Here is a 21,217-nt window from a genome sequence, read left to right on the forward strand (position 1 = left end):
AGGGGCTGCGCGCGGGCGGAGCGCTAAATAAACGTGCGGCTGTCGCTTCCCCTGCGCTTCTCATAGAACGCCGGCTTAACGTTGGTTTTAAAAATAACTTCAAAGTGTGCCAATGGGTTCACGTCCTTCTTTCTTCCCTCATGATGAGTAAAGTTATAATAGCAGAAAAGGGAAGCTGGCACTGCTTACGTTCTCCTTGGGAATTGCCAAGGCCAAAGGAAGAGCCATGGCTTCGTAAAGCCTAGTCTCGTGATGTACCATTACAGGAAAAAAAAAAACACCAAAAAACCCAAGCTCTTGCAAAGCTAATTCCATGGATGGGAAGATGTGACTGTGGCTTGGCTGAAGACAGACTGTAGACTGCCTTGATCAGGTCCCTGTGAAAAGATTATTTAATACAGCACACCAAGTTTTAACCAATAGGACTTTATTCTGTTGGTATCTCAACAAAAAAAAATCCAAACAACAGAGGTACAGTACAGAAGTGTGACTAAAAAAATAAACCTTCAAACCATGGTCTGATTTATTGATGTTGGTGAAATAACCAAGTTTGAAATTACTGTAAAGCAGAAGACATATGCATTCCACTACTCCTTTTCATCTTCAAGAAAGCAGAGACTTTCACGTGGCCAAGCACATTATTTTCAGAAAGACACAAGTACAACATCACTGTTACCAGCAGGGCTAGCTAGCACACTACCAGCTAACCCGAGAACTCCACCACCAGCCCTTTCCCTCACTTGAAGCAAAGTTCTGGCCCTTGAGGGCACAGAGTATTTGTGCCCTTGCATAAAAGAGTTCACACCTCATCATTTTAACAGCTTCCCCCGTTCTGTTCAAGTGCTTGAACTCTGAGCACAGCACATCCAATCAAATTTGACCCCTGAACCAGAAAAGCAGGGAACAATTCTTACAGTATCAAGGAGTAGTATCAAGCACAGTACTTGGCTATACTGTTTACTTTAAGGGAATGTCAATTAAGGCTGATTATCAACATATTGTAGCCTCCCAGTAATAGTTTTAGAGTGCTCATAAAATTGGATAATTGTTTCCCATGTTCTTGTCCAGTTTAGATAAAATCAGTTCTCATCCAGCTAAAGACACACTGCAAATTAGGGACAGTGATCACTTGTTGCAGCTGGAGTACTCCGTTGTGCATCACTGCTCATTCTGCTGCCCTTCTATCACAGCAGACACCCCTCCTTGGCCCTTGTTCACGTCGCTGATACACGCCCACAGTCCGTCCACCGACTCCTTCCACAGTGTCACCTCAAAAACAGGAGGAACAGCTTTCAGCTTTAAACACATCCTGTCTCCCCTTTTCTTGTAGCTACCACAGCACTGCTTTGGTGATAGCCTGCATTCATATGAGCAGAGTATGTGAATTGTCAGTACCCCACAAAATCAAGTTCAGCCTGCATTTCTGCCCTCCAGTAAGGACTCAGAATGCAGTGCATGTAGTTTTCCAAAGGTTAGGGTCTTCCTGCCCTCTTGATAAATCAGAAGAAAAAATGTCCCCACTGCAGCAAAGGAGATTCTACGACAGCCATGCATTAAACAAATGACAACAGCCTGTCTCATTTCAGCTCCTCTGGAAACAGGGCACACAGCAGCAAAAGCCAAGGCAGCAGTACTCACTTTGTTGTCTCCTCCAGACACTGCAAGGATATTGGCAGTGATGGACCAGCTCACATGCCAGACGACATCATTGAACTTGTGCAGCAGCTTTGGCGACCAGGAGTTTCCAGAGGCATCATCACACGTCCAGATAAACACTCGGCCATCCTGCAAAAGCACAGAGACCAAGCTGTCTGGGCATAGGAAACATAACCCTGATTTGCCCTTGGAGCTACACTTCCAAATCACAGCTCAGATACCACCCCTTGATGTGTCTGCATGGATTTGTGCTCAGCATAGCAAGGGGGCTGTTTCCTTGCTATGTATAAACGCAAGGCAAGAGTACAGTTCTGATGAAAAAAACTACCAACAATGACTTGCAAATACCAGAGAAAAGCCCCCAAAATACATATGTATCAGCTGAAATACTTCCCCAAAATGAAATTTTGTTTTCCAGTCACATGGCAGGAGCTCACTAAGAAGTCTTCTTGATATTAAAAAAAAAAAAAAAAAAAGCATTTACAGATTAGCAGCAAGAACACAACAGCCAATATGAAAGCTGAGGACATCAAAGCTGATTAAGAATGGCAGTTATTAGCAGACAGTATTTTTAGAAGGAAGTTCAGTGAATTTGATCCTGAAACACTAAAATACGACATTAGTTGGAAGGTCTTCCTCCTAGTGAGACCATCCTGCTCATGGTTTTCAAAACAGAAGCCAGTCTTTGGTACAGAAGCCCACACACATAAACATTTGTCCAGAAATGCTTCTAATTGGGCTTCTGAGTTTGGGAGGAACAGGAATCAAAGGCTCTTATGCAGAGACCCAGATATAGCAAAGGACTGCCAAGAGGACCTGTTAGAGCAGCTCTATCCTTACAATTCCTTTACTAGAGAAACAGGGAAGGAAGCACACGGAAGTGAGCGCACCAAGCGCCTGCCTCTGTCGCTCCAAAGAACCCTCACCTGTGAGCAGCTAGCAATGGTGCTGGTTGGCAAACCTATGGATGGAGCCCAGGCCACGTCTCGCACCCAGTCACTGTGAGCCTCCAGCTTCTGCTCTTCTTTCCACTGACCGTCTTCTTCCCTGAAAACACAACTATATAGTCAGAAGGGTAGCGGCAGCATTACTCATCCCCTGCCTAGGAAGGCCTTGGATTGTAGCTTTCAGACTTTGTATTGTTCATCCAGACAATACCAAGCACAAGTGTTTCCCACTTCTCCAAAAATCTCTATGGCTTGAACTGACAAAATCCCTTCCAGGGGACACAAAGCAGCACAGGCAAGGAGGTTCTGACCTTCAGTTACTGTCAGAAATCTGCTATTGCCCAAGTTGACAGAGGTAACCAAAGACCATTAAAAAGCCACCCTTGGAGACAAGATCACACAGGGCTGGCATAAACTGCAAGAATCATGGGAGATACTGTGCACCACTAAGTTTCCATTTTTAAAACACTTCTCTAAAACAGTAATTCAAAAATTATACAATAGGGATGCTGAAAATATTACTTGAGATACTAACAGGGACACTCAAAGCCTAGAGTGTCAGGTTTTATCTGGCAACAGGGCACTTACTTCCAGATCTTGACCAGGTTGTCACAGCCACCAGATGCAAATCGTTTGATGTAGTTTGGCTTCTGACCGGAAGGTTGTTCTATAAGGCTCCCTGGTACAACAGCAGGAGCCCAGCTAACTGCATTACATCCAATCTAGTTAATGAAAAACATCACTGTTAAAAGTTGCTTACTTTAATTAACTAAATAAATAAATAAAGGCTGCTGAGGGGGTGAAGAACACGTAGCATGCTCTCTTATTGGGAGTGAAGAATAAGCCCATCTCAGAAAAACTGAAGTCTTGCACAATTCTGGATGAATATCGGATGAATAAGAAATCCAGATGCAGCCTAATCTCACTAAGGTACTTACTCAGAAAGCCTGAGGTAGCTAAGGGTATTTGCACACAAAATAGTTCATCTTGGATGGGTAAATAGGAGAGACAGAGACGGAAACTGCAAAGACACAAGGCACACACAGTTGCTAGTATTTAGGAAAGCAGGAGTAGAAGGAACCTTTGGTCCTAAGCCAAATTTCCTTCTACTGGGGGCCACTGCCATTAACTTATTATGTTCTGCTTAAACAAAAATCTCCACAATTTTGGGAAGAACAGGAGTCCTGCAGTTTCTCCAGCTTGTTTATTCAGCTGGTGCAGGTATTCTTAGGACTAAGGCCACTTCTTACTAGGTAACTTTCAGCACTGTGTTTAACAGTAATGCACGAGAGACAGGCATTGCCAGTGCTGTTAAGTGAACTTCATCTTATTTCCACTTTATTTTAGTGACTAACAAGTATACCTGCCTACTCTGGATGAACTTAAACTATTCTTGGTTCTGATGTTTCACATAATTTCTTTGCCTTTCAGTATTTATCTAGCCAACTCTTTGAGGCATCACCTCAGTGTTATCTGTCGCTCTGGGAACTCTGGGCTGCTCCAAAGAACCCGACTCACCGTGTGTGCATTGCTGATCTTTTTGACTTCCCACTGCCCATCACCCGTGTAGCTCAACAAGGAAATGGCTCCATCAGAGCTCCCACAGGCCAGGATCAGTCCATAGTCGTGTGGTGCCCAGCAGACAGAATTCACTGGGAAGGGCAAGACAGACCAGATTACACACAGGGACTACCTAAAACTGACTGACCAATTCACTGACTGGTATCAGAGGCATAGTCACCAAAAGCAAGTGGCTTTGAAAGTTGAGAATGCGTCAAATTTCAGCAAAAGCCAGCCAATAGCATTGTTTACTGAATGACAGAAACTGCCTTTATTTTTGGCACCTTATTAGAATGAGAACACCAACCTAGCACTCTTAATGAGGTTAAAAACTCTTGACAACAGCAAGGAGCATCACTGATTAGAACGAGAAGTGAATGGCAGGCAGAGGATTTAAAGTACAGATCAGAAACCCAGCAAAGCTGGAGACTTCAGATCTGCATTGGGAGGGCAAATCATCTGAACACAACAGTTTCCATTTTAAAACAAAATACAGCATGATAAATGTAGTTTTTCTTACTGGAAACAGACAGTATTTTCCTCAATAATTCAGCTCCCTGCCATCTTTATTTGAAAGCTGTTTTATTTGTATAACGACACCTATGGAAATGTGGTGTGAATCAGGACAGAGGGTTATCTGTATACAATTATTATTATTATTGTTATCTGCAATACAACCTTAGGGAAATGTCCTGTTAGTGCTGAACAGATTTACTCTCTTCAGTTTGAAAGAGGCTTTCTTCCTTAACACTAACAGATTTAATCCAGCCTTACCCAAATTCCCTCATCTCCCCAGTCTCCATTCCCAGCTCCATAGTCCAACCCTCCATACCTGAGGAATCATGTCCCGTGTACTCATAGGTCTTTTCCCACGTGCCATTTTCTTCCTTCCAGATAATAACCTTCCTGTCATAGGAACAGGAAGCCAAGATATTCCCATACATAGGATGAGCCCAGGCAACCTGCCACACGGGACCTTCGTGCCTGCAAGAAACAACAGCATTTGGAAAAGCCGAGAAAAACCCCTTCCAGCTGCAGCTGCCTCACAGCATCACTGTTGGGAATCACTGTTCTGGGAGGGATTAGCACCCTGACATGAGGAATGGGTAATGCTAAGATGGCAGTGTTAGTGCCCTGACACAGGGCTCTCACTGTCATAGAAAACAATTCCAAATGTTTATTCTTGTATTAGTGTATTTTACTTCTTGAAAATCACAGGTGTAATGTACTAAACAAATGACCAATCCCCACTGTGTTTCCCACTGGGGCTCTGTCCCCGCCCCAGCTCTGGGAAGTTGTTCAGCACAATCTTGGAGGAGTTCACCCTGGAGTTCAACCTGCACTTTGTGCTGCCCAAGGGTAAAAGGACAAAGCATTAGGAGTTTGCCCTGATTAACCTCTCCTGTTGTGACATCTCACCCCCTCAGGTCTGCAATGAGGATCTGCCCTCCATTCCGGACGTCGAAGATCTTCACGGATCGGTCCGAGGAGCAGGTCGCCAGGCGCGTGCCGTAGTAATCCATCTGTGCATCGTGCTGCAAGAAGGGAGGGAGAGCTGCGCTCAGCATGGCGAGCTTGGCCTGGTGACTGACTGCACTGCAGCACAGCCGCACCAGGCCCTACGTGGCAGGGTCAAAAGAACGGTTTTAAACAGTCCAGACATGCCACATAAGCAATGTGTTTCCCCAGCTGCTTCTTCAATCACTATGTAAATGTTACACAGAGGAATCCAGGGAATTCTGACTGAGCAGCAACCCAGAGGATTTTCATGAGAGGGAATTCAGGCTGCTGACTACAAAGCAGTGACCAGTTATGTATTTTTGTTTCTTAAAATGTAAAGTGGGTGTACTAGTACTGCTCTAAATTATGTTTGAAACTTCATCATCACCAAACCACAGAATCTTTAAGGTTGAAAAAGACCTGCAAGGTCATTGAGTCCAACCTTTGACCGATTATAACTTGATACTAGACCAGAGCACAGAGTACCACATCAGTCATTTCCTGAACACCTTCAGGGATGGTGACTCCACCACCTCCCTAGGCAGCCCCTTCCAATGCTTGATAGTCTTTTCTGTGAAGAAATTCTTCCTGAAGAACTAGGCTCACCTAACTGGGCTCCTTCCTTCTACAAATTACTTTGAAACCTTTCTTCCTACCCACACTAATACATCTGCTCCCAGAAAGATCCATGTAAAGGAAAACCAGTTTTATCAGTTGAAGTTCTGTACTAGTAAATATATACATGTATCTATTACTTCACAGACACCGGCAAAAACAAGCCCGCACATGAAAATTAAGATTTTGCATCAACTCCCCTTCCCTCCGAGCCAAGTTTTCCTCTCCACCCAGTATAAAATGGCAAGATCAGGATTTCAGACAGCATTCTGCATCCAACACCCCACGAGCGTCCTCTTACACGGGCACCTACATGCCGCCCTCCCTGCTCACAGAGAGCCCCAGAGCAGCTCTGTTACAGCAGCCACCGGATCGGGCGGAGCAGCTCCCCGGCACACTTACAATCATGTCCTCGTGGGACGTGTCCACGGTGTTAATGACCGAGACCTGCGGGGAGAAGGAACAGAACGAGCTCAGCGCACCAAAGCGCGGCCGCGGCCCCTGGAGCCCCAGGCCATCTCCGGCCGCCCGGATGGGGGCAGCGGCTGGGCCCGGTGCCCCCTGTGCCGTGCCCCGGGCTGCCCGGGCCGCGACGGGAGGCCGCACCCGGCTGCGCTCGGGCCCTGCACCGGGACGCCGCCGGTTCCTCGCCCCCGCTCCCTCCTGCTCCGGACCCCCCGGCTCCGGTCCCGGGGCGGTCCCCGTTCACCCCCGCCTCACCATGGCGGCGGCGGCCCCGCGCTACTCCCGGCCCGGCCTCTGCCCGCACTCAGACGTGGCACGGCGGTCCCGCGCACAACCGGTCCCGCCGCGCCCCGCCCGCCTGCGACGACGTTCCGCTCGTGCCGGGTTCCGGGGGCGGCCAGTGCCTTCGCTGGGCAGGGAGAGGGCGAGGGGCGGGAGCGGGGATTGACCTGTCCGGCCTCGGGCACGGGCAGAGGCACCGGCTGGGCCCGGACAGAACCCTTCGTCGGCAGGGACCGCCGCCCCGGCCCCCAAAGCCGTCTCGCCCGGCTCCTCCCGCCGCCTTGGGGCCGCCCGGCACGAAACGGAGCGGGCGGCGACCCGGGCGCCGCAGAGCCGGGCTCCGCCATGGCCAGCGTCTCCTACCATATCTCCAGCCTGCTGGAGAAGATGACCTCCACCGACAAGGACTTCAGGTGTGGCACCGCGGCACGGGCCGGGCCCTGCGGGCGGCAGCCACCCGCGAACGGCGCCTCGGGGCCCTGGGAGGAGGGGGCTGCCCAGAGGGGCCCCTTCTCACCGGGGGTCCCTCCGCGCCAGGAGCGGGTGTGCAGGAGGCCTGAGATTTGGATCAGTTTTACTGACACGGTTTCAAGCCGACTAGCTTGTCCTAGCTGAGGGGGGAAGGTAGAGAAGCCAGCGGTGTTCCCCTCCTTGCCTAGATTGCTGCTTGATGAAAGTGGAAGGGGAATAAGAGTCTTGACTGCTGGACTTCAAGTTGGTTTGTTTTTTTTTTTTTGTGAATGAAGAACATCGTAGCAGAAATGCCTCTAATTTGTTTTGATAATTTGTGAGATAGTCAGTGCATTAAAAGGGTTGAGTAGACCTCCATGTCCTCGGGTGACGGATGCTGCACATACTGGCTCTGCTCAGGCTGCTCTGAGAACTTTTTCTGTGTGGTGGGGGAATGTGCCTCTCTAACAGGACTGAGATGCTTTTATTTCTTTGTTTATGTCGGCAGAAAGTTGGCGTCGTTTTAGGGTTAGGCAGGTGGCTCGATGTGTAAGGCAGTCTATAAAAAGTAATTAAAACTGACATGTATGAAAGGTTTCATTCCTGAGCATATTGTTCTTTCAGTACCAACCTGGAAGGTAATGTTTGGGCCAGACTTGGTATTTTGAGGTCCAAGAGAGGGTTTAGTAATAGCTTAAAAGTAGGTTGATTTTTGTAGAAGCTGCTGATGTTCTCAGATGTCAAAATAGGTATTTTATAAAGAAGTCAGTGATGGAGTAGTTGTACAAACAGTTTGTTCAAAGAATTTACAATTAACACTCCAAACTAGATGTGCCCAACACGTCATGTCACAGAGGTATTGCAGGGCCATTTCCTCCCAGCACATGGCCAAACATGACCAGTTAAAGGACCAAGTTTCTCTTGCTCCCCCCTCACAGATGGATCTGTTTGTGAGATCCCAAGGTCCTGGGGCAGGATGGCAGCAGGCAGCAAGTCCAAAGCTGGATGTGTTGCCGCAGAAGGCTCTGTTCAGCCTGTGGCCATAATTGGTCATGCTGGTTCAACACAGACATTGAACTGCAGAGTGCAGCTGAAGAGCTCTTGTAGAATCAGAAATAGATTGCATGTTAACATCTTTAGGGCACATTACTGCTGTTTTCTCACTCTGGATTTCGGGCTGGCTATGGAACACCACAGCAGTCCCTCGTTCCAGACGTACCTCATTGCTGCTCAGGAATGGGCTTGCAGATTGAACGATGACCTGTACATGAGAGATCTTATGTGCTGAATGAGTGACATCAGAGCCTAATTTAAAAAGGAGCTGTCATTTTGTAACAAGAGAGAAGGACTTTGTGGTTCCTGTTAGACATCCATTCTGTGCAGGGCTAACATTAGAAAGCAGCTAATACACGATAGCCACATTGAGGTTTCTTAGAACCTCAGACTCCTATACCAGCACCTTTTGCACTTCCTGCTCCCAGGAAAACCGATTCCAGAATTTCTCAATATCCATTTTGTCCCTGTTAGAAAACTGTCAGTTGGGTCTTTGTTTTCCTTTCTAATCTGGAGTGATAAATATTTGATTGTTTTTTCTCACAGCAATCTAAATAAAGCCTAGTGCACTTCTGAGGTGTAGTTTGCATGGAGTCATGACTTTATTTTTCATTTTTGAAAGTGATAGGCCTTGTCCATATGTGGAGTCATACCATCGGTGCTAGGTTAGCCAGAAAGAACAGAGCTAGGTGCATCCTTAGACCCCAGACTGCTTTTCCTAGGCCACGCAATTGGTGAAAAGTCATCATTATTTTTTTCTAGTATAGTTAACCATCTTCATTTAGTCGCTGAGAAAAAATACACATGCTAAGTGCCACTTTTAGAGTTTTTGTTTACCTAACCCCTGTTAGGTAGTTATCTACTTGTAAGACAGTAGTGATTTTCCTTTTTCTTCAGGACAGTGTTGTACATTACTTTTTGGTAGTGTGTTTTCATACAAGCACCAATTGCCAAGTTCTGTCCCAGGTGATGCAAAGGTGATGCATTTGTGTCTGTACATCAGCCAATCCACTTTTTGCCCTGTGTCCTTTCAGGTTTATGGCCACCAACGACCTGATGATGGAACTGCAGAAAGATTCCATAAAGCTAGATGAAGACAGTGAGAAAAAAGTTGTGAAAATGCTTTTGAAATTGCTGGAGGACAAAAATGGGGAAGTACAGAACCTTGCTGTCAAGTGGTAAGAGCCTGGACAGTAATAGCCATGTTCCCTGGCACTAGTAAAGCCATCACAGACTGCAGAGTGTGTGAGAGTGGAGCCTGGCCCTTGACACGTCCCTCAAACCTCCTTTGCAAGGCAGTTTGCCCTCTTTTGCCAGGCACTGCACTTTTTTCTTTGCAGGCACTCACAAGGGGTGAGCACACAGATACCTTTGTAGCATCAAGAGATGATTTTGGAAGTACTTCAGTGTTGCTGTCACAAACATGCTTACCACATGGAAAGCACATCCCTAAGATTTTATTTCTTCAGGGAGAAGCACAATTTAAAATTTTGGTCATCGAGCTCTTGGCCTCTCTCAGGCTTTGAAATCCAGTGCTGAATTTCTCCATGGTTCTGTCTTTGACAGCAGTGGTACTAAACGTGTACAGACCTTATGGTGTTTTAATTTCAGGTCCAAATCCTTTTCTTCAAGGGTGTTTTCATTGAACTTTATAATGCATTTGGATTTTTCCCTGCCTTGGTTCTGAGTGCAGCCTGTGCTGTTGCTTTGTCTTTGACCATTCCCATATTTTTTTAATCCAAATGAACAAAAGCAGAAAGTTCCTCTATTGGTGAATCCTCTGATAAAGGGATCCTGCTGCTGACATGTTCTTTCCCATCTCTTTCCTCAGCATGGCTAAGTGGGAGTGTTCAGTCTAGAAATGCCATTGAATGGCTCAGTTCACCCCAGGGCTCCAGAAAGGTGGGCCATTTAAAGACAACTTTGGGTTCCTCTATTTTCTCCTGCTGTGGATCCTATTCATATTCCCTTCTTTTCAACCACATGCTGCTTCTATCCCTGTTCTTTCCCTGTTATCTTTGGCCCTTTCTTTTTGATTCCCACTGTTCTGACTTTTTTGGCCCTGCTCCTGTCTCTGCCTGCTTTGGGTTGGTTTATTCTGGGTTTTAAAGCAAAACAGTTGGGCACTGAGCAGAGGACCAACTTCTTAACTTCTTTGCCTGTTTATCTCTGGTTGTATCTGCAGTAACTCCATACTTATTGCAATCTCTCATCCATCCAGAGTGTGATAATGAGGAGGCCTCAATATGGAACCAGGAATATTTCCTTTCTGTGCTTAAGGAGGTGCTTAGAGCATGTCAGCCTTTCCCAGATAGGTGGCCAGGATCTCTAAGAAGGAGCAATGTGATGGTTTGAAGTTGGATTGGGCAGTTGGATTAGGCCCTTTATCCTGACTGGCTTCTCCTCCCACAGCCTGGGCCCACTGGTTGGCAAAGTGAAGGAGTACCAGGTGGAGACCATCGTGGATACGCTCTGTACGAACATGCTGTCAGACAAGGAGCAGCTGCGAGATATCTCCAGCATCGGCCTCAAAACAGTTATTTCTGAGCTGCCACCAGCCTCCACAGGTACACTGTCTGTCCCCATTTGTCACTGAGGAACAGGGAGTCCCAGCCTTTGGCCAGTGGGGGAAAACATAGAGTTCAGAGCCGAAAAGTTACCAATTCTTTACTCACCTGCCAGAGGACAATTAGTGAAATCAGGAGGAGAGATGGTAGAGCTGAGATACCAGTGTGATGAAAGATGGAATGAAATGAAAACTTGAGCTGTATTTTGAACTGTGTATCCCAAAAGTGCATCAGCTTTTCAGGGGTTGCCTGAGGCTCCCAGCAATAGGATTTTCCTCTGCAGCCATCTCATGAATCTGTCCTGATTAGACCTCCCAGTGGTGATTTCTTTTTTCAAAAAGGGAAGGAATGGTTCCTAGCAGCAAAAAGATTCCTTGTTTACTGACATCAGGGAAAAATATCTCTCTTGCAGGTTCTACCATGACAGCAAATGTGTGCAAAAAGATCACAGCCCAGCTGACAGGAGCCATTGGCAAGCAGGAGGATGTGTCCGTGCAGCTGGAAGCTCTTGACATCCTGTCAGATATGCTGAGCAGGTACCAGAGGATTTCCTTCTGGCAGCTGTGCATGGCAGGGGGCTGCAGGGATGTGTCTGCCTTTGATTTCTTTACTTCCCTAATCCTATTACTGGGACTTAAAACCACAGGATTTGGTTGGCTGCTCCTAGGGAATATCTGAATAGAGCAGGTCCCCAGCAGGGATGAGAGATAACATGTCAAGCCTTTCTGTGCTTGGGAATGGCCATGCCTCTGGTGATGGATCCCACAGAAGCGTAGCTCACACAAACATGGAAGGGTGAGGGCAAAGCAGGGAGGTTTTTTTTAGCCTATGAGCCCATCACATATGCTTTTTTTCTTTTCCTGGCTGCCTCTTGTTGCATAAGTCAGAGTGACAGTGTCATATGTCATCTGCATGCAAGAAATTATTAGCACACCCTTGGGTCATCCAGAAGGACACAGTCAAAAACTCCTCCATGATGGAGACAAATAACTTCTCCCTGTGTTTTACAGACCAAGTCAGTGTTCAGACCAAAATGACAAACCCACCCTTTTCCCCCCGTCCCCATAATGCACATGAAGTCTCCATAGCTGAAGGATTTTTAGATTTGTTGCTGCCAAGAGGGCTTTTTTCTGAGCTTTTGGCTTTCACCTTCTGCCTCGTTCTGTTCACTGCAGGTTGGGAGGAACACTCTACTCGTTCCATTCCTCCATCCTGACCTGCCTGCTGCCCCAGCTGACGAGCCCCAGGCTGGCAGTACGTAAACGGGCCATCGTTGCCTTGGGGCACCTGGTCTTGACCTGCAGTGGAAACATCTTCTCAGAGCTTACAGAGCATCTGCTGGCAGAGCTGAAGAGGAACGAGTCTACGTCTACCACCAGGACGTACATTCAGTGTGTGGCTGGCATCAGCAGGCAGGCTGGGCACCGCATAGGTAGAATGAGCAGCTTGAAATGATGCTGGGAAATGTACATGCATTTTAGAGCAGCTCCTCTTAGTGGTCACTGTTCTTAATGTATTAGTGACTTGTGCTTGTGATCCCCTCTATGGTTCTGGCCTGGTTCTCTGATCTCCACTTGGAAGGGAGGAAACACCAGAGTATCTCTCTGGCTGCCCTTTGCTAGTGAATTCTCCTCAAGATCTTGCAGCACTTCCCTGGTTTGAATTAACACCTCTATGATCTAGGTCAGTGGATTCACCCCCTTTTAAATGACAGGAGAAGTGCATGGCAGCATATTGTATTACTTGTCTAAAAGACCTGCCAGAGTTGAGATCAGATCCTAAGAGATCTCTAATCAGAGCTCTTCCTGTGACTGAAATGCCAACAAGGGGCTGCAAACAGGGAGCAGGGATCGGCTGCTGAAAACCAGCACAGCTGGTTTTGGTGGGCTGCTGGCTCCTTGCCCATGAGGTCGGGGCAGGAATGCTCTACGAGGCAGGCACAGGAAGGAAGTGGCAGGGGGCTGAGCTGTCAGCTACCCAGGTGAGTGAAGGCTGGGATGGTTTTTCACTGCTGCTTGCTTTGTCTTTCCCAGGAGAACACCTGGAGAAGATAATTCCTCTGATTGTTCAGTACAGTAACGTGGATGATGATGAGCTGCGGGAGTACTGTTTCCAGGCCTTCGAGTCCTTTGTGAGAAGGTGTGTCCCCTTGGGGAATGCCTCTGCACCATCCAGTGCATCTGTGTCTTCCTGGTGTAAATATCCATACATTCAGTGTCCTCAAAGGAGGGCCTTCCTGCATGCATTCCTGTTGGGAAGACAGTTCACATATGAAACCTCTTCTGCATATGCAGGGTTGGACTGGAATTATGAGCTGCTTTACCTCAGCATGTGAGGCTGTCCTTCTATATTGGTTTTGCAGGAGTGGGAGTTTTCCTTGTCCATGGAGTGTTCTTTAGCCAGAGGGAGCTGCCTCACTCCTGGTGCATGGAGGGAGCTGGAGGCAGGCAAGGGGGTTGGGCAGAAGAGCTGCTGAGCTGCAGCTCTCCTGTTGTTTGGTCAAATATTTACTGCTTGGAAAAAGAGCCCTGCAGAGCTGCTGAGGTGTTCTCTCAGGAAGGGAGGATTCAGCGAGGGTGTGTATGTGTGAACTGACACACACAGGTAACCAAGGGCAACCATCAAACCACAGCTGAAATGCCAGCAGTAGGTTTATTTCATTACCTTGCTAATAACGCCGGGCGACAGAGACACGTGGGGACACCGGCTCTGTTTGGCTTAGTTCATCCTGAGAAAAGGGCAAGGGGGCTCACTGCCTGCCTCACTAACAAAAGGCTTCGTGCATGTTTGTGAGAGTGTGTTACCTCTCCACAGGAATTGTACTTCTGAAAACATACAGAGGGTGAACAACATTAGGTATAATAAATGGTGTTTTCCCACACTGACATCTTTAGCATTCCCAGCTGCAAGGTCACTTTGAGCAAAACTATTCCCTCCTCCTCTCCAAATCTTCTGGTTTTAACTCATTCCTCCCAACAGGGTGAAGGCAATTGATTTATTTATTTGTCCTTATAAAAATTACTGCATCCTCCCATAGGGGAATGTGGCCTTGCTTCATGCACAGCAGGAAGGAGCATCTTTGGTTTAATTCATGTTATCAAAATCTTCACATGGTCTGTGAAGCCCTTTGGGATCCTTTTGAGATTAATATTACTTGGATATTTAAAACAGCTTAGTCTCTGATTACCTCTTAAAATTTTCATTTGTTATAGGTGCCCAAAGGAAATGGATCCTCACATCTCGAGTGTGATGGCACTATGTTTGAAGTACATTACCTTTGACCCAAACTACAACTATGATAATGAGGAGGAAGAGGAAGAGATGATGGAAACTGAAAATGGGGAGGATGAAGAGCAAGGTGCCTGCTTGTGAGGATGGCTGTGCTCAGCAGAACACGGGGTTAACATTTCTCCCCTTCCTGCTTTCTCCTCCTGGAGAGGGCAGCTCTGAGGATCAAGTGATCCTTTAGCTCCAGTTTTCTCATAATGCTGCACCTTGTTTTCCCTTGTGTTGTTTCTAGAAAGCGACGATGAGTACAGCGACGATGACGACATCAGCTGGAAGGTCCGCAGGGCTGCGGCCAAGTGCCTGGAGGCCATTGTCAGCAGCAGGCACGATCTCCTGCAGGACTTCTACAGAACTCTCTCCCCAGCCTTGATAAGCAGGTTCAAAGAGAGGGAAGAGAATGTCAAAGCTGATATCTTCAATGCTTACATCTCCTTGCTGAAGCAAACACTGCCCACCCAGAGCTGGCTGCACTCTTCCGATGCCTCTGGCAAGGATGATGTTCCCCTGACGATGCTTCAGAACCAGGTGTGTGAGTAGGTGGCGGCTGGGTTAAGTCACAAAGCAATGAGAAGTAGGTGCCTTGAGAATGTGGCTAGCTGATGGAGCCCTGGGGCAGAGGATCTAGAGGCCACCAGATCCAGAGGGCTGGCTGTTTACTGTCTGTCTCCTGCCATTCCTGGGGTAAGAGTATTGGCACAGCACAGGAGCATTGGGGTACAGCTGGCACTGCCCCTCCACTAGCCACTGGCACGTGTGTGCAGGCTGAGGCAAGGCTTCTAGGTGAGGTGTCTGGCTGGTGCCTTACTGCAGCTGTTGCTCGGGAAACTTGTTGAATAAACTGTGGTAGAAATGTACCAGAGTGAGCCTCTGAGAGCAGCTGAGATGACTGAGATATCCCCTTCTTATTTGCTTCTCCAAACTGCAGGTTCCAAACATTATCAAGGCCTTGCACAAGCAGCTCAAAGAAAAGAGCATCAAATCAAGACAGGGTTGTTTCAGCCTCCTGACAGAACTGGCCAGTGTTCTTCCTGGCTGCCTGGCAGATCATATACCTGCACTTATCCCTGGTAAGCTTTTCTATGGTTTGGGGTGAAGGAGCAGGGTTGGCAAAATCCATTCTGAACATATGTGCTCCTTGCCTGCGTGTTCCAGTTTTATTCCTGTGAATTATTCTGCTCAGCATTAGGACATACACATGAAGCTGTGCTCTGTGCTGATGTGCTGAACAGCTCCCACATTAATTCTGGCCTCCGCACTGAAAGCCAGGATAAGAACATCAAGTTCATTTCCACAGTCCCCTGACAAGATGCTTTTGGGAGGGCCTATTCCAGCCTCCTCTGAAAGGAGCTGGAATTGTGCTGTTATCACACTGAGAGCAGAAATACAAATGCCATTTCCTTTGGCAAAATGCAGTAGCATTTAAAAAAAATCTCTATATTGACTGATTCTTTAATTTGCACCACCACATTTTCCTCTGAGTTCGCTGGCCTGTGGGCTTACGAAGCATCCTGCTGCTGGAAGGCTCAGGTCCTGCCTTTGCTTTTGGTGTGACTGTACAGTGCATATGAGAAAAGTCTCCTGTGATTGTCCCTGGCTAGATCCATGAACCTCCTTCTTTGGGAAAAATATGACATCATCATATTTTCTTCTGCACAGGTATTGTTTTCTCCTTGGCGGATAAATCCAGCTCCTCCAACATGCGGATCGACACGCTGTCCTTCCTCTACGTCCTTCTCTGCAACCACCAGCCAGAGGTATTTCACCCTCATGTCAGAACCCTGTTGCCTTCTATTGTGACCTGTATTGGAGACCCCTTTTATAAGATCACATCAGAAGCTTTGCTGGTGACTCAGCAGCTTGTGAAAGTTATCAGGCCTTTGGACAAACCTTACACCTTTGATGCCAAGCCCTATGTGAAGGACCTTTTCCCTGGTACTCTGAAGCGGCTGAAGGCAGCTGACATTGACCAGGAGGTGAAGGAACGTGCCATCTCCTGCATGGGACAAATAATTTACAACTTGGGAGACCATTTAAGCACTGACCTCCAGCCAACCTTGAAGATATTTCTGGAAAGGCTCAAAAATGAAATCACCAGACTAACAACAGTTAAAGCGTTAACCTTAATTGCTAGTTCTCCACTTAAAATAGATTTGAGACCCATCCTAGGGGAAGGTTTCCCCATTTTAGCTTCCTTCTTGAGAAAGAATCAACGTGCCTTGAAACTGAGCACTCTGAATGCTCTGGACATCCTGGTGAGGAACTACAGCGACAGCCTCAAGCCTGCCATGATTGAGGCTGTGCTAACAGAGCTCCCTGTCTTAATTACCGAGAATGACATGCACGTGTCCCAGGTGACCATCATGTTCCTCGTGACTTTGGCCAAGGTTTATCCATCCTGCCTCTGCAAGATCAGCGGCTCTGTCCTTGCTGAAATCTTCCAGCTTGTCCACTCACCTTTGCTTCAAGGAGGGGCTCTGAACGCCATCATTGACTTCTTCCAGGCACTGGTCCTCACAAAGATGGCTGCCATGGGTTACCCAGAGCTGATGAAGCAGCTGACGGCACCCGTTTACTCCTCGGGTTCGGCCGGGGCCTCGCTGACGTTGCACAAACAGGCGTATCACTCCATCGCAAAGTGCGTGGCAGCCCTGTCCTCAGCCTGCCCAAAGGAAGCCCCTGCAACAGTGAACCAGTTTGTCCAGGATGTGAAAAGTCCCAAGTCCAGCCCTGCTGTTCAAGTGCTGGCTTTCCTCTTCCTGGCAGAGGTGGGCCGCACCACAAACCTCAGTGCTCAGAGGGAGCTCAGGACCGTCATCCTGGAAGCGTTCGCTTCCCCCAGCGAAGAGGTGAAATCTGCTGCCTCCTACGCACTGGGGAACGTCAGTGTTGGGAATCTGCAGGAGTATCTGCCCTTCATGCTGAAGGAGATCGGAAGCCAGCCCAAGCGACAGTACCTGCTGCTGCACTCCCTGAAGGAGGTCATCAGCTCCTCCCCAGCCGACAGCCTCACACCTTACGTGGAGGATATCTGGGCTCTGCTCTTCAAGCACTGTGAGTGCACAGAGGAGGGGACGCGCAACGTGGTGGCGGAATGCCTGGGGAAGCTGACTTTGGTGAACCCTGCTGAGCTGCTGCCCCGGCTGAGGAAACAGCTGTCAGCAGGTAATGGGTAGAGCAATGGCCAGAGCGGGGAAATGCTGCCTTTTGATGGAAATTCATCTTGTAAAGTGCTTGTGGGTACAATAGGGAGCAAAGCCAGGTGAGAGGAGAGCAGGTAACAAGATGGATCTCTGTGCAAGGGGGATCAGAGGAGCACTGGTCTGCACAAGAGCAGGAGGATGCTGGGAACAGGGACTACGCAAGGAGATTGTGCAGGAGCAGATTCAAACACAGAGTTGATAAGAAGAATCCTCTACTCCCTTATCTCTATAACATGTGTAACAGAACCAAGGGCAGAATATGTATTAGAGAGTTACAGCAGTGATTTTCTCTCTTGATTTTTCAGTTTTTCTTTCCCTCTTCACTGCAGGCTCCCCACATGCCCGGAGCACTGTGGTTACTGCCATCAAGTTCACGATTACAGACCAGCCTCAGCCCATCGACACTCTCCTGAAAGGCTGCATAGGTAGGCTGGTATGGACAGCGGTGTGAGCTGGGAGCATGAGAGGTTGGGTGGTGTTAGCTGCTCAACGATTTTCCAGTCCTGTATGAACCTAATCTAGTCCAGTTAGTTTTTATCCGTGTTTCTCAGCTTTTGGGATTAAAGAGCAACACCATACTGTGAGTCCCTTGCTAAATGCACTGATGCCTCGCTCTTGGGCATGTTACATTGTTTTTTAGAATGCTTAAGTTCCTTCTGCATTTAAACTCAGAATTCCAGCACCCCACAAAAAGGATCTTAAAAAAATATAACCTGCATGAGAAGTGTGTGATGTCCAGGGAGCCCACACATGGATCTGCTCTATAGAACCGGGCCTTCTGTTTCAGAGACGTTTGATCAGATGGGATCTGAGCAAGAAAAATCCCCCACAACTTCCTTGAATAACAAAGCTTCTGATTTGAGTTTAGGGCGAGGTAGCTAGAGTCACACCATTTGTTTTTATGCCCAAATGCAGGATAGTTGTGTTTCTTTACTGTATCCCAAATGGAGGGAGAGAAAGCATCTCAAATGGCTCTGACAGACCATGCCACTAGTTATTTTACCATAAATGCTTTCATAACCAGCCTCCCTGAAATACACCTCAATATACTTTTAAAATGCTGCAAAAACATTGCAGCCTGTTGGCTGCAGGACTGACTGATGTGTTCTTATCCCACAGGTGACTTCCTACAAACCCTGCAAGATCCAGACCTCAACGTTCGCCGTGTGGCTTTAGCCCTGTTTAATTCTGCTGCTCACAACAAGCCTTCTTTAATCCGGGATTTACTGAATACAGTCCTACCCAGCCTGTACAATGAAACGAAAGTCCGAAGGGAGCTCATTCGGGAGGTAACTGGGCTCGGCTGTGTGCCACACTCGCAGCGGCCTGTGAAGCTGAGATGGAGCTGTTGCTCTGTCTGCTCTTTGGTGACATCTGTACTGTTTGTCTTGGTTCAGGTGGAGATGGGGCCATTCAAGCACACAGTGGATGATGGCCTTGATGTGAGGAAAGCCGCGTTCGAGTGCATGTACACCCTGCTGGAAAGCTGCCTGGATCGGCTGGACATCTATGACTACCTGAACCATGTGGAGGATGGGCTGAAGGATCACTACGACATTCGGGTAGGCGCTGTGCCCTAACTGATGTAATTTTCTCTGGGCTGCAATCAGGCTGTGTATCCCCACAGCCCCAGGCCAGGCAGTGCAGTGTCCCCAGGGCTGTCAGCCCTTTGCAGACACCTGCAGCACGGTGCACACCTGGGCCAGCTGCAGCTCCAGCCCACTGGCTGCCAGGGGTGTGTTTCCAGTACCACCAAAGCTCTTACCAGAGCCCCTTGCAAAAGTGCAGAGGAACTCCCCATGGTGTGGCTACAGCTCGGCCTGTCAGCAGAGTGGGCCCAGCTCTGAGCCTCGGGGCCACAGAGAACCAACACCAGTTTACCTCCCCTCCTGCGCAGATGCTGACGTTCATCATGGTGGCACGGCTCTCGGTACTCTGCCCCAACGCTGTGCTGCAGCGGCTCGAGCGGCTGATCGAGCCCCTCCGGGCAACCTGCTCCACAAAGGTAAGAGCAGGATCGTGCAAGGGCCTGGGGTGGGTCCTGCCCGAAGCTGCCTCTGTTCCTGGCCTTCTCCCTCAATGCTGCTGAGCCACTGCTGCCCTCACTTCCTGGCTGAAAAGTATTCTGCTGGCCTTTGCTGTTGTGTTGGTTCTGTGCCTGTATGGACTCTTCTAAATGCCAACTGAAAACGGGGCTTTGGATTTGCAGGTGAAAGCTGGTTCAGTGAAGCAGGAGTTTGAGAAGCAGGATGAGCTGAAGCGCTCGGCCATGCGGGCAGTAGCTGCTCTCCTGACCATCCCTGAGGTGGAGAAAAGCCCAGCAATGGCCGAGTTTTCATCCCAGATCAGATCCAGTCCTGAAATGGCATCACTTTTTGAGAGCATTCAGAAAGATTCTGCTTCCCTCCCCACCTCGGAGTCAATGGACATGAGCTAAGATGTTTTTCCCCACCACCCTCCTGCCCTTGGGATGCCCCAGCCAGACACCAGCTGGGCAGGGAGAAACAAATTGAGCTGCTCTCCTGCCACAGCCAAGTCCAAGTCCCTGGGCAGCCACAGGAGAAACTGGGGATGGTGTGTGAAATGTGACAGCTGGACATGGCTGGCTTGATCCAGCTGCACTCGCATCAGACACCTCACAGAACTGGAACGAGACCTGAGATCAGGGGAACACAGCCTCATGTAGGTGAGGGGCTGGAAGATGAATATTCCCACTTTTTAGTAAGTTTAAAGGGGTGCCCAAAGCAATTGAAGTTGTGGTCCCATGAGCAATGGAAACTACTTCCTCAAATAGTCCTTACTGCAGTACCAAGGTTTTTTAATCACTGCACATGCACTTTCTACCTTAAATTGCCCAAGAATGTATTAATAGTGTTTTCACTAAATAACATGGCTAAAAACTGGAAGCCATGTCTTTATTAATGGGTTCATCCCACAGGCCTTTTGGGAAAGGAGACTTGCACCTGCCAAGCTGCAGAGGCTGCACAGGGCAGGGGGGTTACCCGACACCCCCACCCTCCCTGGAGCTTCACAGTTTGGCATTTGGGAAATACGAAGCTTTGTTGCTTGGCTTCCATATTTATGGTTTTGACTGCAAAATACCTCAACCATCTTCCCCAAGGGATAATAAGTGACTGTTTCAGTGACAAACCCTGCTTTAAGCTTCACTTTGCACTAACACTGGCTTCTCTCTCTCCTTGGAGCACCTCAGTGTTGGTGTCACCAGCCGCAAGGGTCTACTGGTCCTGTCACAGATCAGCAGCAGGCATGTGCAGGAACACTGATGGTCAATGTGTCACACGGCTCAGAGGTGGCAGGCAGGAGCCAGGGGTGCAAGCACACAGTCCATAGTAGCTGCTGTGCTCAAATCCTCCTTTGTGCAGGAGAAAATGCCTTAAGAGACAAAGGTTCTAACAACCAACTAGAAGATGAGGCCATCATGACACATTGCTCTAGCCATGAACTGCTCTGTGCTTACTCTTCTGACAGAGTGGTTGATGTGAATAGTATTTATAGTGCTGTGTGAAAGGACGTCTGTTGTCCGGGTGGTATAGAAAATAAAATATACTTGTGAAGCTGTGTGCCCTGAGATCACTGACCATCACCATGACACTGCTCCTTGAGTGCCCCAACA

General features: G+C 48.2%; 2 protein-coding genes across 5 annotated transcripts; one reads left to right on the forward strand and one right to left on the reverse strand.

Annotated features, from left to right (window-relative positions):
• Positions 1-410: 410 nt before the first annotated feature.
• On the reverse strand, positions 411-7,372 carry SEC13 (SEC13 homolog, nuclear pore and COPII coat complex component). Of its 3 annotated transcripts, none has more exons than XM_069028417.1 (9): positions 7,193-7,372; positions 6,681-6,725; positions 5,583-5,698; positions 4,996-5,147; positions 4,122-4,255; positions 3,192-3,325; positions 2,583-2,703; positions 1,639-1,785; positions 411-1,269 (listed from the first exon to the last, which is right to left on the reverse strand). In XM_069028417.1, exons 1-9 carry the CDS (start codon positions 7,370-7,372, stop codon positions 1,159-1,161), a joined length of 1,140 nt encoding a protein of 379 aa, XP_068884518.1. In that variant the 3' UTR covers positions 411-1,158. The 3 variants fall into 3 exon arrangements, with proteins under 3 accessions (XP_068884518.1, XP_068884516.1, XP_068884517.1); XM_069028415.1 differs by lacking the exon at positions 7,193-7,372 and adding an exon at positions 6,999-7,087; XM_069028416.1 differs by lacking the exon at positions 7,193-7,372 and adding an exon at positions 6,885-6,922.
• On the forward strand, positions 7,356-21,158 carry LOC138117829 (cullin-associated NEDD8-dissociated protein 1-like). 2 transcript variants are annotated; one of them, XM_069028413.1, is made up of 15 exons: positions 7,356-7,438; positions 9,563-9,706; positions 10,941-11,095; positions 11,508-11,631; positions 12,271-12,527; positions 13,129-13,234; positions 14,308-14,453; positions 14,616-14,908; positions 15,309-15,450; positions 16,040-17,545; positions 17,913-18,008; positions 18,703-18,872; positions 18,981-19,145; positions 19,481-19,588; positions 19,793-21,158. In XM_069028413.1, exons 1-15 carry the CDS (start codon positions 7,371-7,373, stop codon positions 20,018-20,020), a joined length of 3,708 nt encoding a protein of 1,235 aa, XP_068884514.1. In that variant the 5' UTR covers positions 7,356-7,370; the 3' UTR covers positions 20,021-21,158. The 2 variants fall into 2 exon arrangements, with proteins under 2 accessions (XP_068884514.1, XP_068884515.1); XM_069028414.1 differs by lacking the exon at positions 7,356-7,438 and adding an exon at positions 10,360-10,430 and having other exon boundaries at positions 9,617-9,706.
• The last annotated feature ends 59 nt before the right edge of the window (positions 21,159-21,217 follow it).

This window comes from Aphelocoma coerulescens, chromosome 12 (genome assembly GCF_041296385.1).
Source record: "Aphelocoma coerulescens isolate FSJ_1873_10779 chromosome 12, UR_Acoe_1.0, whole genome shotgun sequence".
NCBI classification, from domain to species: domain Eukaryota; kingdom Metazoa; phylum Chordata; class Aves; order Passeriformes; family Corvidae; genus Aphelocoma; species Aphelocoma coerulescens.

Bases quoted from the DNA above. Each gene is read 5' to 3' on its own strand.
- LOC138117829 (XM_069028413.1), top strand. From the start codon at position 7,371: ATGGCCAGCGTCTCCTACCATATCTCCAGCCTGCTGGAGAAGATGACC. The intron at 14,909-15,308 runs GTGTGTGAGTAG...TCCAAACTGCAG, and splicing joins TGACGATGCTTCAGAACCAG to GTTCCAAACATTATCAAGGC. The intron at 17,546-17,912 runs GTAATGGGTAGA...TCTTCACTGCAG, and splicing joins GAGGAAACAGCTGTCAGCAG to GCTCCCCACATGCCCGGAGC.
- SEC13 (XM_069028417.1), bottom strand. From the start codon at position 7,372: ATGGCGGAGCCCGGCTCTGCGGCGCCCGGGTCGCCGCCCGCTCCGTTT. The intron at 5,148-5,582 runs GTGAGATGTCAC...TGTTTCTTGCAG, and splicing joins CTCATTGCAGACCTGAGGGG to GCACGAAGGTCCCGTGTGGC. The intron at 1,270-1,638 runs GTGAGTACTGCT...CCTGTTTTTGAG, and splicing joins TGTCTGGAGGAGACAACAAA to GTGACACTGTGGAAGGAGTC.